Genomic DNA, 17,082 nt, shown 5'->3' with positions numbered 1-17,082 from the left:
TGATCAGCGAGAAAGGGATGACAATTGGTGTTGTGTTGTGTGATTGTGTGTGTACAAGAATAGGTGAGCAAAGGGGGGAAAAGAAAAGTCTAGTCTTCATCCATGAGCGCATCGCCCGCCTCTATCCCGCCGAGCTCGTCGGCCGTCTTTTTGGCGTGGCTCCGCTTGCTTCCGCCGCTCTTGCGTGGCGGTTTCGCCTCTCCATCTGCGGCGGCCTTGCTCTTTCGCGGCCGCTTGGCTGTGCCGCCTGCCGGCTTCTTGCTCTTGGACGCCGACACAGGCGGCGTCGAGACATCCTCCTCGACGGCGGGCGGCTTCGCGCCAAAGAAGTCGTCCTCGTCATCATCGAGGCCCCAGCCAATCTGCGGCGTCCGTGCCCCACCAGGCGTGCTCGAACCAGATGCCAGAGCTTGCTGTGCCAGCCTCTGCCTCCGCTTTGCGTGGCTGTTCCTCGCGACCTCGGCCTTGTCCCTCGCCAGCTGGCTCTCCTCGAGCTGCTTCTTGCGCACAAGGCTCTCAGCCAGCTCGTCGTCGTCCAGAAGCAGGCTGACAATCTCCTGCGGCTTCGCCATGCCAGCGTCGCTGTAGGCCTTGTTGCCAACGACGATGTCCTGCACTTCCTTCTTGTTTCGTGCGAGCTTAACAATGCGCTCATCGATGGTGCCCTTCGTGATCAGTCGGTACACCGTGACTTGCTTCGTCTGGCCCAATCGATGTGCTCGATCCATGGCCTGACTATCGTTGGACGGATTCCAGTCATGGTCATAGAAGATGACAGTATCGGCCGCCGTGAGGTTGATGCCCAAACCACCGGCACGCGTCGAGAGGAGGAAGACAAACAGCTCGGGGCGTGTCTGCCAGTCCGTCACCATGTCTCTCCGATCCGAGATCTTCGAAGCACCGTCGAGGCGGAGGTACTTGTATTGCCGGTAGATGAGGTACTCCTCCATCAGGTCGATCATGCGCGTCATCTGGAAGTAGATGAGCACACGATGCCCGCCAGCCTTGAGCTCCCGGAGCAGCTCATCGAGGCGCGCGAGTTTCGATGAGTCAATGATGAGCTTGTTCATCTGCGGCACCTGCATGCCCGACGACGGTAGCTGATCATCGGACGACTCCCTCAGCAATCCTCTCGCCGGCAGACCGGGCAAGCGAAGCTGAGCCTTCCACAGCGCTTCGTCTGACTCAAGCTCCGAGGGCGCAAGACCATAGAGCATCTGCGAGACATCGTCGCTCCTCTTTCTCCGCTCCTGAGTCTGCGTGAAGTTACCATCGCTTGCGACCATCTCGATTGGGGGCGCCACGACGGGCACGACCAGCGACCTAGCCTTTGGCTTGGCCAGCGGTGAATCTCGTCGATATTCCTCTGCGATGCCGTCGAGGGGCGTGAGTGACGGTGCCGAAGCCCGAGGGACCGGCTTAGAGACGAGCCCCATCGGCTTCTTCACCGACGCCGCAAATTCGCTGTCTGCCGCCAAGTGATCGGCCTCGCGCAGCTCGTGGATCTTCTCGATGTTCTGCATGACCTGCGTCGTATCTTTGGCGAGCATGGCGCCCTCGATGTCGGCCGGCTCCATGCCCATGAGCTTCAAGACGGCAAATGCCGAGTTGGGCTTCTCGACAGCTTCGCTGACATTGGCAGTCTTCCAGACATTCATGAGGTTGCCGAGGTAGTGCGTGTCAAAGCCCTTCCTGACATTGCCCTCGCCGGGGACGTCGAGGAGGCCGCCATCGCGCACAAGCAATCGGGGCACCTCGTACTGGATAAGGCTTTGCGTCGAGTCGGGGCACTGGAGGAAATCGCCCTCCCTTGCCAGACTGCCCGACTGGGCGAACCGGGCAAAGGCCAGCGGCGCCTCGACATCGGCCCGCTCGAACAGCTCTGGGTGGTTGCAGACTTTCCGGAACTGCATGACGAGGTTCATCAGGCTCTTGAGTCCAGCCTCGTCGTTGACGTTCGATGCCTTGTCCATGAGCTCGGCCACGGAGACGTGCGACCGAAGACCGCGGTACAATGCGCGCTGCCTCGTGCTCATGTCGCAGAAGACGTCAATCTCGATCTGTGGAGATCCCAGCAGTCAGTATCTCATCGCCACATAGCACATGTAAAACCAACTCACCTTGTCGCCCAGCTCATTCTGCACGTTCTTCTTGATTCTTCTCAGCATGAATGGCTTCAGAATCATGTGCAACCTTCTGAGCTGATGCTCGTTGAGCGTGCCCTTGTTCTCCGCATGGCTCTCAATGTCCTTGCTAAACCACTCGCTGAACTCGTCGTGCGAGTCAAACAGGCTCGGCATGATAAAGTGCAGCAGCGCCCAGAGCTCTTGCATCGAGTTCTGCACGGGCGTACCGGTGAGCAGCAGTCTGTTTCGGCAGTCGAAGCCGAGCAGCGTTTTCCACCGATTCGACGACGACGACTTGATGGCTTGCGCCTCGTCGAGGACCATGTACTGCCACTTGACGCGCTGAAAGTACTTTTCGTCCGAGACGACGAGCTGGTAGCTGGTGATGAGGACGTGGAAGGGAGCATCACGATGGTAGGAGACCTGCTTCCTGTTCCAGAACTTGCGCAGCACCGTCCGGTCCTTGACATTGCCCCAGTAGGGGAGAGCCTTGAGCGAGGGGACGAACTTGGTGATCTCCTGCTGCCAGTTGTGCAGCGTCGACGCGGGCGCAATGACGAGAAAGGGACCCCAGATATCGTGCACCTCGGCGAGGTAGGCCATGAGCGAGATGCTCTGCACCGTCTTTCCGAGACCCATTTCGTCGGCAAGAATGCCGTTGATGCCCTGTTCGTACAGGTTCGCCAACCAGTTGAGACCCTTGAGCTGGTACTCCTTGAGCTGACAGGTGAGCATCTTGGGCTGCTTGACGTCCATGGCACCCATCGACGTCGGGTTGAGGAAGTTCATGTCGTCCGAGTCGAATGCCTTGCCAATCTCGCGACGAGGACCACCCTCTTCGCCTTCACCCTCCTGCTCCTGCCTCTGCTTCTCCCTCTCCTCGGCAGCTCGAGCATCAAACGCAGCAGCCTTGGCCTTGGCTGCTGCCACGGCCTCCTCGGCGTTCTTTCTGGCATGCGCTCGCATGTTCGACTCGTCCTCGTCGTCAAAGTCGAGATCCTTGAGGTCGGCCAGTCGAGCCTCTGCCTCGGTCACCTCGGCGGCGACGCCACTGACATCCGGCTGCGTCGCAGGCGCATCGTCCGCCGGCTTGGGGTCAATGAGCTTGGCCGAGCCCGACGTCTCCTCGGACTCCTCAGCCTCGTTCGTCTTGAGCTTGTTGCCAACAAAGTGACTGTACAGCTCCGTCTGCGTGATCAAGAAGTTGAGCTTCCGGGCCTGTCGCTTGGCCTCGCGCATCTCTTCCTCCTTCTTTGCCTTGTCCATGGCCTCTTTCTCTGCGCGCTTCCGCAGCTCTCGCTCTTCCTTTTCGTTCCTGCGCCAAAAGACGAGCATCTCGCGCATGACTTTTCGCGCACGCAGCTGCACGTCCTTGGTCGACTTGTTGTTGCGCGCCATGCCGCGCTTGGCCTCGCGCTGGACGACGCCCGACACGCGGCGCCAGTACATCGTCTTGTTGGTGTAGCCGGCCATGACGGTCCTGTAGACGCGAGGCACGTCCTTGCGGGCGATGCTCGTCCAGATGCGGCGGTGCGCCTCGGCCAGCTGCTGCTCTCGGCGTGCATCGATGCTGATGTGTCCGCCCTCGGCCGTGGCATAAACGATGTTGCTATCGTCGAGGACGGAGACAGGCGACGAAGCCCGCGAGTCCTCGAGCCCGTCCTCGTCGAAGAAGGAACCGTCGAGTCTGCGCCGCTTGGGCTCGCCATCGTCCTCGTCCGACGACCCAGCGCCGCCGCCCTCAGCAAGGCTGAGCAGCTCCGCATCGAGGTCGTCGTCATCGCCGCCCGCCGCAATCTTGGCCTTCTTTGCCTTGTTGATCCTGGCAAGGAGCGCCGACGAGAGCGACGAAGGCTTCTGCGTCTCCCGCTCGCTGTCGTCGACGGTACCCAGGAGCTCCATCTCGATCTCCTTGTCTCGCTGCCGGCGTGCGTGGTCGCGCCTCGACCGCTGCAGCGCCTCTTTGCGCTTCCGGTCGGCCTCTTCCCTGGCCTTGGCGCGCTCAATGACGGGCACATAGCGCCCGTAGTAGCCGCGGCTCAGACGCTTGCCGACATCCCGCTCAAGATCCATGAGGCCGACTTCGTAGGCCTGCTCGATGCACGCGGCCCTCTCCTGCAACTCGGCAGCGTAGACGTCCAATTCGGCCGTCCACATCGGCTTGTTCTCGTCGGCCGACAGATCGCTGTCCCAGCCATCCTGGCTGAAGCGCTTCTTTGGCTTGGGCAACGGCTGCGATCGCAGCTTGAGCTTGCCCGAAGGAGGGGCCGCGGGCGAGGAACTCGGCGGCTTGGTCCTGTTCGCAGCAGCAGCAGCGGCGGCGGCTGCTCCATTCGTCGAGGGCGGCGGCGGCATATTGCTGGCTGGTGGTCTCAGAATGTTGCCATTCCTGACGACGGGCTCGACCTCCTGGCCCGCAGAGCGCAGAAGATCGTCGGTGACATCGTCATCATCGTATGACTGTTGCTTGATGGGCGGCCTCGACGACGCGAATCGTTCCTCGTCGTACTGCAGAAAAGGACTCTTTACTTCAGCAAATGAAGATTTCATGCAAATACTTATCTCGCCACTCACCTCGCGCTGGAGCCTGCTGGGTGGCACGATGGTCGCTGGCGCCTGTCGTCCTGGCGGCGGCGGCGGCGAAGGCGAGTCAGAATAGTATCGCGCCCGATAGGACCCTGTAGGCGGAGGTCGATGGGAGGGAGGCTGCTGCGGTGGAGAGTGGTGCGCCTGGTGCAGCTGGTGCTGCCGATATTCGCGGTCCCTCTCCCTCTGCTGGGCAGCATGATGGGCTGCGACCCTGCGCTCGTACTCGTAGTCTGCCTCTTCGTCCTCGTATGACCGAGCGTGTTGCTGCTGCTGCTGCTGCTGCTGCTGGCGGTGGTATGCCGGTGCTGGATATCTCCTTGGCGAAGCATCGGCAGGTGCAGCGCCGGAATCGAGCAGCGACGAGATGCTCATCGATGGCTTCGACGAAGGCGTCATGTTTACGTCGTCTTCGTCCATGGGCGTGTGCGGTGGCGCGACGCCCCTCGAGGACGAAGGGACAGTGGGTGGCAGGGGCTGGCGCGCGACCTCGGGCGAAAAGGGCTCTTGGCGATACGAGGGCTGGACATGGTGCCGAGACCACTGTGTCGGTTCCATATCAGTCAGCTCTGTTCTATCAATCTATCGTTGGGGAGAGGGAAAGGGAAAGGAGGGAGGAGGCGAGGAGAGAGAGGCTGAGACGCCCGCCCCCAGCCGAGGCGATTATTTTCCAAATGTGCTGCGCTGGCGGAGGATCCAAGGAGAAGAAGGAGAGGGCGTCGCCTTCTCTCCTCTGGCCCTCTGTCGACGCACCGCGCTGACGAAGGAGCATGACCTCTTTTTTTCTAAAAGCGCGCGAGCGAAAAGAGCGAAACCAGAGAGAAAACAGAAAATTGCCACGCCGGGAGAGGCCAGAGAGACCCTCCCTCGCCTTTTCCCTCGCTCTTGCCTACCCAAAGTGCGATGAGAGAGACAGAAACTCACCTCGTGATGCTGTTGCTGGAGCTGCTGCTCTCGGTAGGCGGCCTCTTCTTGCTGCTCCCTGTATGCCAGTGCCTCTTCTTCAAGCTGGTAGGCGTCCCTGTCGTGTGCGCGTGCGTGAGCGTGTGGATGTGCACGCGCGTGAGGGTGGGCATGAGAAGGAGCGTGAGCGTGAGAATGGGCATGGTGCGCATGTGCAACGGAAGGATAGACTGTGTGGGGACCGCGGGCATATCTAGAGCCAGAGGCGAGCCGTTCATCGTCGCTGTACACAGGCGAAGGCTGCCGGTCGTAGTGCGCAGGCGCGCGTGTCGGGGCAGGCGCATACATGCTGCTCCGGACGACCGTCGGCAAGGCCGGAGCTGGGCCGCTTATGGTGTGTGGGGCATGGCGGGGCAGCGCCTGGTGTGGGTGAGAGGAAGGATGCCGGTACAGCTGCGGGTGGTGGCGCGAGAGGTGGTGCTGCTCGCTGCGGTACGATGTCGAGGCGGGAGGGTGCCCCAGACGGTCTTCCTCCACCATGTCGTCCTCGGGTGCCCGGTCGTAGTAGGCACCTCGCGAGGCGTAGACGACTGGTGGGGGCGAGCCGCGGTCGTACTGCTCATGTCGCCGGATCGGAGCTGCGCGAGGGTCGTCGTAGTCGTTGTCGTCGTCGTACACCGGCGCGGCAGCATGGTACCGCACCCCCTCTCCCCCACGATGATAGCCGCCATTCCTATCCGCCATCTTTTTCTCCGTTCTCCTCTCTTCTTCCAGAGGGCAACAATGCTCGCCTTCAGGGAGGGAGGGAGGGGGGGATCGATGTGCCGGGGGCGGGGTGCGAAGAGGATGGACGAAGCAAGAGGACAGTGAGCTGCGATGATCTTGCGCGCTTTGGACCAACCCCCCTCTGGATTATTTTGTTTTTGCCCTTATTTGCCCTTTTTTATTTTTTCTTCTTCTTCTTGCTGCTTCGCACCTGGTGGCTGGGCCCTGGATCCCCGCGTTGAAGGCGTGTTCCTGCTTCGGAAGACTGACAGCTGGGCCAAGTCACGAGAGGGAGGGAAGGAGGCCGTCGGGCGCGCAGTGGAAGTAAGCACGTTTGGGGGGCCCTCTTATCGCTGCGTGGCCGGTCTGGACGGGATGCCAGGCCCGGCGTCTATCTTTAAAAGCGCCTGCGATCTGGAACCGCAGATGGGATCTTCGCAGGGAGGTGGAGTAGGCACCAGTCGTCCCGCAAGGAACGCTCGCTCTCAGCGGAAAGGGGGAGGGGAAGGTGTGTGTGGTGGGAAGGGGAGGGACAGGAAATGGAGGTCGCGCAGGGAGTGCGTGTGGTGAAGGGGGGCCCGGGCCGACTCGTCACACCAGCAACTTCGATCTGTCCAAAGCGTAAGCTCATGCTTTTTTTCCACTCTGGGGGGAAGGCGCGCGAGGGAACTAACTACTCCCTCCATCCGAATCCAATGCAATCCAAAATCCTCCCTGCCTCTCACTCACTCTTGCCAACGCGTCTCACTACTACTACTGAGCGGGTGGGCGGTCCTTCGCGGGCGTCCGAATCTTTTTTGACTTTTTTCTGCCAACGCACATGACTTATTTTTTTCTCTTGATTGATTTGATTTGATTTGATTTCATAGTTTTGAATTCAATGTCAGCCCTTTTCCCAGCTCAATGGTGTTTAAGGAAATGCAAAGGGTTCTTGATCGAAATTGTTAATCAGACGCGCCAATTTATTTTCCGCTCCATCCTACCCTCGCCTCGCCTCAAGCACGCGCAGATGGCCCTTCGGCATTATATTAGCCAGCGTGGACGGGGGTCCAGCGAGAGCGAGCCAGCTGGCAGAAAAATAAAACGATCGATCATAGGTTCGCCCGACAGTCCCGGCCGTTTCTGCCAGTCCCGGCCCTCGCCGCAGCAGCGTCCCCGCAAAGGGAAGTGAGCTACTGCTTTTGGAGCCACGTCGCTCAGCTTTGGGAGCACGTCGAATTGCTTTGGGAGCCACGTCGCGCTGCTCAAGGGGCCACTTCACCACTTCGCAAGCCAACATCGCACCGATTTAGTAATTCTCCTTGGCTCTCATTCTTATAAGAATAGACGGATGGTACGCAAGAATGCCACAAAAAAGACCGCTCATCAGGGAGAGGAAAAACAAACAACAAAAAGGGAGTATGTAATGATCATCTGAAGACAAAGAAGTAAAAAAAGAGAAAGAAAGAAAGATGAGAATGTATGCATGCGTGCACATCGTCGTCGTCTAGGGCTGAGCGGCGGCGGCTTGGTCACGGTCCCGCTCCCACTTGTCGAGTTCAGAGGTGATGCTGAAGGCTTGGCTGTCCCGCGTCTCGCCCTCGTGTGCCGCCGTGTTCAGGCCATCTGACCCAGGGTTGCCCGTCTCCATGCGGCCGAGCAGGAGCTGGAACTTGTCCTCGGTGTCTTGTAGCCGCTGCGCCAGGCTGGTGTTTTCCGCCTTGAGCTGCTCGACGTGGACCTGCGCCGCATCGAGATCCTTTGCGAGCGCCGTCCCATTGGCACCGGCGCCGGCGCCATTGCCACCCTTGGAGGCGAGGGCCAGCTCGGAGCTGAGGTGCTGGTTGAGCGCGAGCGTCTCCTGCAGCTCGCGTCGGACACCCTGCAGGCTCCCATCGAGCCTCGACACCTCGGCCTCGAGCTCGTTTGCACGACGCGTCGAGTCGATGTGGCTGTCCTGCAGACCGCGCGAGCGGTCGTGGTGGTCCTTCTGCTCGGAAATGACAGCAGCAAGGCGCCTCTCCAGCTCCCTGTTCTCCACCGACACCTCCTCGTTCTGGTGCGTGAGCTGGACGAGGCGGGTGCGGAGCGCCTCGATGTCCTTTGCCGCCTCGCCGTCGACGGGGACCGACTGGCCCGACTTGAGCGCAGCAACCTCGGACTGCAGCTGCGCATTCTCCGACTTGTACTTTGTCAGCTCGTCCTTCATGCGCCGCAGCATCTTTTCGGAGCCCTTGACGAACTGGACCGCCGTCTGGTAGTCGTTCTCCAGCTGGGCCAGGCGCTCCTTGAACGTGTTGGTCGTCTCGACGACTTCTCGCTCGGCCAGCTGGGCGCGCTTCTCGGACGCCGCCAGCGCACTGGCGTCGGCGCCACCGGCGGCCGCGCGCTGGCCCGCCGCGTTGGAGTGCTCGACCTCGCGCTGCAGCTCCTCGACGCGGCTCGAGGCATCGCGGAGCCGGTGCTCCGTCTCTTGGAGCTCCCGCGAGCTGGCATCGACTTCCTCCTCGAGCTCCTTGATGCGCTTCTCGGCGTACCCGCTCTTTGCGCTCAGCTCCTCGTCGCCCGGCACGGCGAGCCCACGCTCGACCATGACCTGCCTCAGCAGGCTCGTCTTGACCTGGGCCGCCTCGACGGCGCGCGATCGATCGCGGAGCTCGAGCTCCTTGCTGCTGTGTTGGTCCTTGAGCCTTGCAACCTCCTGGAGCGCAATGGCGAGCTGGCTCCGCATCGCGCTCAGCTCCGACTGGAGGCCCGAGTGCTGCTTCTCGAGGCTGATGTTGCGCTCGCGCATCTCCTGCAGCGACGACGTGGCCGAGTCGGCGGCCGTCTTGGACGTCGAGTGGAGCTGGCGGAGCTGCTCCGTCTCCTCGGTGAGGGCGCGCATCTTGTCGTTGATGTGCGTGGGCACGGAGCCGTCAGCCGTGTCGCGGCGCGCCTTGAGGTCCTGGTGCATGGCCAGGAGCGAGGCCAGGCTGTTGCTCGCTGCGGTTCGGTGCGTCGTGGCCTCTTCGCGGTGCACGGCAGCGATGTTCTCTAGCTCGGCGGCACGCGCGCTGTGGTTGTCCGACTCGGCCGTCTTGGCCTGCAGCTCGTTGCGCAGCCGGTGGACCGTGGACTCGTGCTGCTGAGCCAGGTCGCGGTGCTGGAAGTGCATGCGCTCGTGCTCCGAGGCGCGCGCCGTGGCCGCGGCGAGAGCCGCCTGGAGCTCGGTGAGCGCCATGACGTGGCGACCGACGCTGCCGTTGGCCTCGTCGAGCTGCGACCGTGCGCTCTCGTGGTCAGCCTGGTGTCTGGCGACGAGCGACGTGAGGGAAGCCACACGCTCCTTGTGGTCCCGCAGCAGGCTCTCGTGGTTGTAGGTGCGCTTCTGCAGCGCCGCCAGCTCGTCGTGGGCCTTCATCTGGGCACCCTCGGCCGCCATGGCGCGCTTGGCCGTCTCCGAGAGGCGCTCCTCGGCAGAGCTGCGCAGCTGCTGCTCCAGGTTGAGCTCCTCGCGCAGCCGGTTGATCTGCCGCTCCTGCTCCGACACTTCTCGCAGCGCATCCGACAGCTGCTTCTCAAACTGCGTCTGCCGCTCCCGGTCCAGCCTCGAGACTTCTGACGGGTTGTGCGTCTCAATGGCGTGCAATTTAGCCCTGTAGAAGGCCGCCTCCTGCAGTGCAGCCGACCGAGCACGGTCCGACTCGGCGATGCGGTCCGCCTCGCTCTGCGCCTGCTGCGCAATGGAAGCTTTCGCATACGACAGCTGCGTCTTGAGCGTGACGATGGCCCGGACGACCTTGTCCTTTTCGCTGCCCTCGAGACCCGTGTCGATGTCGTCAAGACCCAGGTCCGGCGTCGTCCTGGCTGACGCACTCGTCCCGTCAGGCATCTCGAGCTGGTCAGGCGCGACAAAGCCTCGCTTGACGGCCAGGCTCAAGGCCGCCTTCATCCACGCCTCTCGCTTCTTGAGGCCCTCGACCTCGGCAGCGGACACGCCCGTGGTCGGGGAAGCAGAGGTGGCAGCCTTGCTGACGAAGCCATTCTGCGCGGGAGCCTGGCCGTAGTGGAAGGCATCCTGGGGCGCCGGAGACCCGGTCACTCGCTCCTGCTCCATCGACCCATTGGCCAGGCTTCGAGGCATGGGCGCGCCGCTTCCCAAGGGCGACGCCGCCTGGTTGCGTAGATTCTCCAACGACCTCTGTGTCCGAGGCGCACTGTAGTTGGTTGCCGTGGTACTGCCGGCGTTGACGGCACTGGGCGAGCCTGCTCCTCCGCCTCCCTGCTGCCGCTGAGCTGCGGCCACGGCGGCCTGCTGCTGCTGGAACTGCTGTACATGCGCTGCTGCTGCTGCCCCAGCCGCCGCAGGGCTCTGTGGATACTGTCCCAGCGGCGTTCCAGCACCGCTCTGCAGGGGATTGGCAGACCGCTGCTCTCGGATCGCCTGCTGCGTGGGCGAGATGGCCCGCTGAGGGTACTCCTGTGGCGATCGCTGCTGCGACGGCTGGCCCTGCTGCGTATATTGGGAGAGAGGCTGTTGCTGCTGCTGCTGCTGCTGCTGCATGATCTGGGAGGGAGGAGACTGCTGCTGCTGCTGTTGCTGATTGGCAAGAATACCGACGAGGCTGCCCTCGTTCTGTCCCTGCCTCGGCGGGATGGGCCCTCGCTGCGTGGGCGACACGGACCGCTCGGGGCCAGAAGGGCCAGCAGTGCTGTTGGGCGACATGGACCGCGAGCCATCGACAGAGCCAGGCGCCGTCGACTTGCGCGACGTGGTACCCGTCTTGGAGCCATTGTCGGGCGGGTACTTGATCTTGGCCGTGTCGAGGACATAGACAATCGAGGGGTCATCTGGCTTAGCTCCCGTGAATGACTCTCCGCCCAGCACGACGACCTTGCTCTGAAAGGTGGCCAGCGCATGTCCTGACCGCCCGCTCGGTGACGGGCCCATGTTGGCAAACATGTACCATCGCTGATTCGAGATCTTGAAGCTGGCCAGGTCGCCCAGATCCTTGCCGTCGACGCCGCGACCACCAAAGATGTACATGACGTCGTCGACCAGGCACGTGGCATGGCCCTCTCGCGGCACGGGAATATAGCCGATGCACGAGAGCTCCTTCCAGGCGTTTGTCGCAATGTCGTAGCACCAGGTGTCGTTGTAGTGGTACTGGCCGTCGGTGCCGCCAAAGATGTAGATCTTGTCCTTGCACGTCACGCTCGCATGGCCTGTCCGGCGAGGAGGCAGCTCGCCCGTGGGCTTGAGGACCTGCCAGGTGGGCGTGCCCTTGAGGCTGTTGAGGTCAAAGGTCCAGAGGTCGTTCATGAATGTGCCATCGACCTGGCCACCAAAGACGTAGAAGCGCGAGCCGACAATGGAGACGGTGTGGCCATACCGACCAACTGGGCCCGCACTGGGGTCTTCGGAGGCGTGCTTGACCCGGGTCCACTCGCGCGTGCTGAGGTTGAGGAGGTACAGACCCTCGTCCTGTTTGTCGTCTGCTCTGACCTTGGTGTCGCCACCCCAGAGGATGAGGACATTGGAGACGAGAATCGTAGCATGGCCGACCCTGGGCGGGGGGATCTCGCCGGTAGTCTGGACCAGCGTCGCATTTACCCCACCGAGCGTCATGGCGCCCTGCTGCGTCGTCGTAGGCTGCTGCGAGACACGGTCAACATGGACGATGTAGAGGTCGTTCTTGACGCTTTCCCGCACCAGACCACCAAAAAGGTAGACCTCGCCTGCAGGGCTTGCAATCGAGTTGGCGGCGTGCCCGTATCGGGGGAATGGCGAGGGGCTCACTGCGCCTGGAGGCACCTGTCGGCTCTCGTCGAGGAAGCGAGGCGGGTTCATAGTGAGAGAGCGCTGGCTCCATGGGTAGACGACTGGCTGGCTCCGTGTCTGTCCGCCTTGTTGCAGCGGTGGGGGGCCCGAGGCAGACGAAGGAGGAAGACCAGAGACACCACCGGGAGGTCCACCTGCGCCTGCGCCTGCTGCTCCGGCTCCAGCAGCTCCTCCTGGCCCAGCGCCTGGCGCATACGGAGGCCCACCTGGGCCATCCATGGTGCCATTATTGCCGGCCTGGGGAGGGCTTCGCATGATGCTGCCCGGCTGGGGGATGCCCGACGAAGCCAAGTCCTGGCGTGACCCAGAGGGAGGCCCTCCGAATCTAAAGCCCGAAGCCGCGCCCGGATGACCGGGAGGGCCCGCGCCGTTGGCCTGCCTCATCGCCATCGATCCCTGCTGCTGCTGTTGCTGTTGCTGCTGCTGCGATGGAGGGCCATTGCCGTTGAGGCCAAAGCCGCTTCCTATCCCGGCGGCACCCATGGCGCCCGAGATGGAGCCCTTGTGGTTGTGCCCAATGCTGCCCGCGGGGACCGGTCCCGGGCCCATGCCTGGCCCCATGCCGTGTCCATCCCTGCTGCCCGTGCCGCCGTTGGTCGGGCTCCTGCCTCCATCCATGGGCGGCGAAGCGGCCGAGCCATCCTGGCTCTGCGATCCCGCCCCCGTACCTGCGCCCCCAGCGCCGCCCTTTTCCTTTTTCTTTCCAAAGATGGCCATCGCGGTATTATCGCCTGACGAGAAGAAGAAAGGGGAGGAAATGCCAAGAACAAGGAGGAAAGATGTCAGCACGCGTGTTATGCTTCCTCTCAGCAACAGTATCAACCGCTGTCGTCCGGCACATTCCAGGCCCCGCGACTTTCGCCTCCGTCTATCTCTCCGCCGGAAGCATGAGGAGGGGGAGGGAAGGCAGGGCCGTTCCGGTTGCCTGAGCCCGTAACTCCAGAGTATAAGAAGGGGGGACGTCATGCACAGCGAAGAAGCCATGCGAGGGCGGCTAGACGCGCGTGCAACATACAGCCCTTGGAGACAAGCTCATTTGGAGCACCGACCGCCGCCGACGGGAGCGCGAGGGCACTGCTGCCCAACTCACCTTGTCAGAAGGACCGATACTCCGAGAGGCGCACGCGCGAGCAGACGAAGACGAAAGGGCGCACCAATGAGATGACGGAGGGAGGCGTTCGAAAAGGACAAAAGGAGATCCCCAGTCGATGGCTTCCAAAAATAGGTTCAAAGACGAGAGAGAGAAAAAGACGAGGGAGGGAGGGTGATGAATTGGAAGGAAGTGAGCGCGAGAATCCCGGGTTTTCAGGCTGTTCGCACCACCTCCATCGCACGGCGTCTTGGGGAGCGTTTCTGTCGCTGTCGTCGTCACTTGAGTCGTGCTCGTGTCCACTTAGTCGTCCAACGAGGTTTGCCGTCCGTGTCTCGTGTCCTTTTGCCCCGTCGGTCCCTTCTCGTGCTGCTGCCGCTGTTAGTCTAACGTAGACGGTGAGGAAAAAAAAAAAAAAGTCCAAAACAAGAGCGAGAGCGAGGGGGCGATAGAAAAGCCACCTTAGCAGCGGTAAGTAAACGTACGGCTGGCCATTGTCTCTTTTCTTTCAAAAAAAAGAAACCGTTCGATAGCGCGCCTTTTTGAGACATGCACAGGCACTGGGCCTGTGTCCGCGTCGCTAGCCCCTCTCTTCGGTGCAGCGTCCAGCATGTGGTTCTTTTCGCCATCAATCACGGTTTCAATCGCCGTGAGCGGGAGGCCAAACGGGATGCGATTAATCACTCTACCACGCAGATCCATGGGAGCCATTTGCACGAGCGGGAGCAGAGTCGTCTTTAGATTACATCGAGGAGGGGAAGTGGTAGGGGGAAGAGGTATTCTTTGTTCCTTTTGTTTTCTTCTTACGGTTCAAACGGGCTCGGGTCAGTACTCCTCTTCGGCGGGCACCTCCTCCTGCACGCCTTCGTCTGCAAATTGGCTCTCCTCAATGTACTCCTCCTCCAAGATCTCCTCGTCGTCCTGTAGAAGGGGAAGTTGACAATTAAAACAGCAGCTTGAAGCTGAAAGTGGCTAGCGCGACTCACATCAAGACCAGCCGCCTCGTACTGCTCGTACTCGGTGATGAGATCGATGAGGTTGCTCTCGGCCTCGGTGAACTCCATCTCGTCCATTCCCTCGCCCGTGTACCAGTGCAGGAAGGCCTTCCTCCGGAACATGAGCGAGAATTGGTCGTGGGTGCGCTTGAAAAGGTCCTTGATGCTAGTCGTGTTGGCAATGAAGGTGGCCGACATGCGCATCCCAGGCGGCGGCACGTCACACAGAGACGTCGAGATGCAGTTCGGCACCCACTGGACGAAGCTTTGCGATTGCTGTGGAAATAAGAGAGATATGATGAGCTGAATTGCTGTGTATGCGCATGTCCAGAAGGACCACCCACCTTGTTCTGGATCGTCGACATCTCCTGCTCCACGTCCCTCGACGAGAGCTTGCCGCGGAAGATGGCAGAGACGGTGAGGTACTTGCCCAGGCGCGGGTCAATGGCAGCCATGAGGTTCTTGGGGTCGAAGCCCTGCTGGACGAGCTCAGACACGGTGAGGTGCTGGTAGGCCTTGCTGCCTGGCGAAACGAGGGGGGTGAAGCCGGCGGTGAAGAAGTGGAGACGGGGGAAAGGCACCATGTTGACACCGAGCTTCCTAAGATCCGAGTTGAGCTGACCGGGGAAGCGCAGCGTCGTCGAGCAGCCGCTCATGGCGTAGCTGATGATTGAGTTGAGGTCCTTGTACGATGGGTCCTTTGTCCTCAGCGTGCGTTGGCAGATGTCGTCTGGACTTGAAGTTAGCTTTGGTTTCAAATTGGAGAGACAGAAGAGGACGAGACTCACAGAGCGCTTCGTTGTCGAGACAGAAGGACAGGTCGGCATTCTCAACGAGCTGGTGGAAACTCAGCGTAGCGTTGTACGGCTCCACAACGGTGTCCGAGACCTGGAGGGAGGGTCAGCATGCGCAGTCGGCAAGGTCAGGGAAGAAGATACTCACCTTGGGCGAAGGGAGAACGGACCAGGTGGCGAGCATTCGGTCGGGGAACTCTCTGTGATCAAAGATTTAGCAATGCAAAAGATCAACACCACTGCATCAGAAGCGACTCACTCCCTCAGCTTTGTCAGTAGATTCGTACCCAGGCCCGATCCCGTGCCACCACCAAGCGAGTGCACGAGCTGGAAGCCTTGGAGCATGTCCGCCTTCTCGGCCTCCTTGCGCGCGACATCCATGACGCTGTCCATGAGCTCGGCGCCCTCGGTGTAGTAGCCCTTGGAGAAGTTGTTGCCGGCGCCAGACTCGCCAGCGACAAAGTTGTCCGGCCGGAAGAGCTGGCCCAGCGGGCCGCTTCGGACATGGTCCAGCGTGCCCGGCTCGAGGTCGACCTGGACGGAGCGGGGCACGTACTTGCCCTCCTGGCCACTGGGCTCAAAGAAGACGCCAATCTTCTCGAGCTGGTTCGGGTTGTTGCCCACGTACTGGCCCTCGTTGTTAAGGCCGTGCTCGCTCAGCACGCCAGACCAGAACGCAGAGCCGATCTGGTTGCCGGCTTGACCGACGGCAAATGTCACAAGCTCCCTCATAATTTGTTGTCTAGGCGCTTTGGGGAGGGTTGTCGTCGAAAAAGAGAGGTGTTGTTGCGAGAGGATCGGCGCAGGCCCCAGCGCAGAGACAATATCGAAGGAATCGTAGCGCGCATCCACAAACACGCGAATTTGATAACCACGTGTTTCGCCCAACCCAAGTTGACGGTGACCCTCCATCATCAGTAACGTCCACTCCTGTGGCGAAACGATGAAACGGGCAAACGCATGCAAGACGGTTTGGTTTGTATTGGCAAACAAGTCCTAGCAGTATATACAGAATTGGCGTATGCTTCATCATAATATATAAGGAGACCTCTAGACGGCAACCTGCCTCATCCTAGGAGGCAGGTTTGCGCGATGGTGCTGTACGACGAGCTATCAGTCACAGACGTGATGTGAGCGCGAAGACACTCACCCTGCGCTCTCTGGGCACTCTCTTCGATCCTTGGTGGGCTTTCTTTTCTTGTAAAGACGCCTTCCGCTCACGATCTGCCCGTGGCTCCGTGGGGATCTTTGGCTCCTCGTTGGCAGCGAGTTGCAAGACTCCCTGTATCTTCCTCTTAGCACGCTTACCACCGCGGTGCTGGGCTCGTGTTCTTCCCTTTGAATGGTTTCCTTCTTCCTTTCTCGACGAATGCTCTGGCTTCTGTACGACAGGAGACTGCTTTCTGCCTTGCCGGGTGCCCTCTCTCATGGCGCGAGGTTGCGACGGTGGCCTCTCCTCAAACCTGACTTGCTTGACTGAGTTGCCCTCTAATACATTGTTAGCGGACGAGTGACTCTGATCCTCCTGCATGCTAAGCACTGCTCGCTGAACAAGTAGATACGGATCCTTTCCTACGGTCTCGACAACGAAACAGAGTATCCTCTCATTAGGTGCAGAGCTCTCTTCAATTCGCCTCACTTGCTCTTCAAAGCGACGTTCAATTCCTCTTGTTCTTGTTCTCCTGTCCAGCAGCTTGGCAAAGATATCACAGAGCTCATCTTCATGGTCCGGCCATATCGCAATTTTGTCGATGAGGTCGTCCACGGACTCGCCCTCTGTTGCTGGCGTGGCGGACATTGACTGGTGGCAGGGACGGAGCAGAAACGCCAGCGAGCCTTTGTACAACGAGGCGACTCAGCCAGGGTCCTTTCATCACTTTGACCCCTTCGTCACGGGTCTTCCCTCGTCAAAGGAAAAGGAGAAGAGCCGTCCACCGTGCGTGCATGCGTGCGTGCGCGCACCCTCCCTCCCCCTCAATGTTTTGACTTTCTCTGCTTCGTAAGTAGCGCCCAGAAAGTT

The 17,082-nt window shown here is 60.9% G+C and overlaps 4 protein-coding genes across 4 annotated transcripts; all 4 read right to left on the bottom strand.

Annotated features, from left to right (window-relative positions):
- Positions 1–89: 89 nt before the first annotated feature.
- FA10DRAFT_233613 (hypothetical protein) lies at positions 90–4,481 on the bottom strand (the record flags this gene model as incomplete). Its single annotated transcript, XM_025518956.1, has 2 exons — positions 90–2,060; positions 2,121–4,481. The coding sequence occupies 2 exons, from the start codon at positions 4,479–4,481 to the stop codon at positions 90–92; spliced, it is 4,332 nt and encodes a 1,443-aa protein (XP_025374912.1).
- Positions 4,482–7,866: 3,385 nt separating this feature from the next.
- Positions 7,867–12,402, bottom strand: FA10DRAFT_233995 (hypothetical protein; the record flags this gene model as incomplete). The annotated part of the gene is made up of 4 exons (XM_025518966.1): positions 7,867–8,280; positions 8,365–10,442; positions 10,560–11,976; positions 12,022–12,402. 4 exons carry the CDS (start codon positions 12,400–12,402, stop codon positions 7,867–7,869), a joined length of 4,290 nt encoding a protein of 1,429 aa, XP_025374911.1.
- A 1,487-nt stretch (positions 12,403–13,889) lies between these two features.
- FA10DRAFT_269022 (putative tubulin beta chain) lies at positions 13,890–15,812 on the bottom strand. The gene is made up of 6 exons (XM_025522575.1): positions 15,322–15,812; positions 15,211–15,262; positions 15,057–15,156; positions 14,613–14,998; positions 14,260–14,544; positions 13,890–14,194 (listed from the first exon to the last, which is right to left on the bottom strand). The coding sequence occupies exons 1-6, from the start codon at positions 15,792–15,794 to the stop codon at positions 14,099–14,101; spliced, it is 1,392 nt and encodes a 463-aa protein (XP_025374910.1). The 5' UTR covers positions 15,795–15,812; the 3' UTR covers positions 13,890–14,098.
- Positions 15,813–15,972: 160 nt separating this feature from the next.
- FA10DRAFT_175097 (hypothetical protein) lies at positions 15,973–17,080 on the bottom strand. The gene has a single exon (XM_025518258.1). It carries the CDS (start codon positions 16,858–16,860, stop codon positions 16,180–16,182), a length of 681 nt encoding a protein of 226 aa, XP_025374909.1. The 5' UTR covers positions 16,861–17,080; the 3' UTR covers positions 15,973–16,179.
- Positions 17,081–17,082: the final 2 nt, after the last annotated feature.

The sequence above is a fragment of the Acaromyces ingoldii genome (assembly GCF_003144295.1).
Source record: "Acaromyces ingoldii strain MCA 4198 unplaced genomic scaffold FA10scaffold_6, whole genome shotgun sequence".
Taxonomy (NCBI): domain Eukaryota; kingdom Fungi; phylum Basidiomycota; class Exobasidiomycetes; order Exobasidiales; family Cryptobasidiaceae; genus Acaromyces; species Acaromyces ingoldii.
Note: the sequence above shows the minus strand (reverse complement) of the source record. Positions and strands in the feature narration are given on the sequence as shown.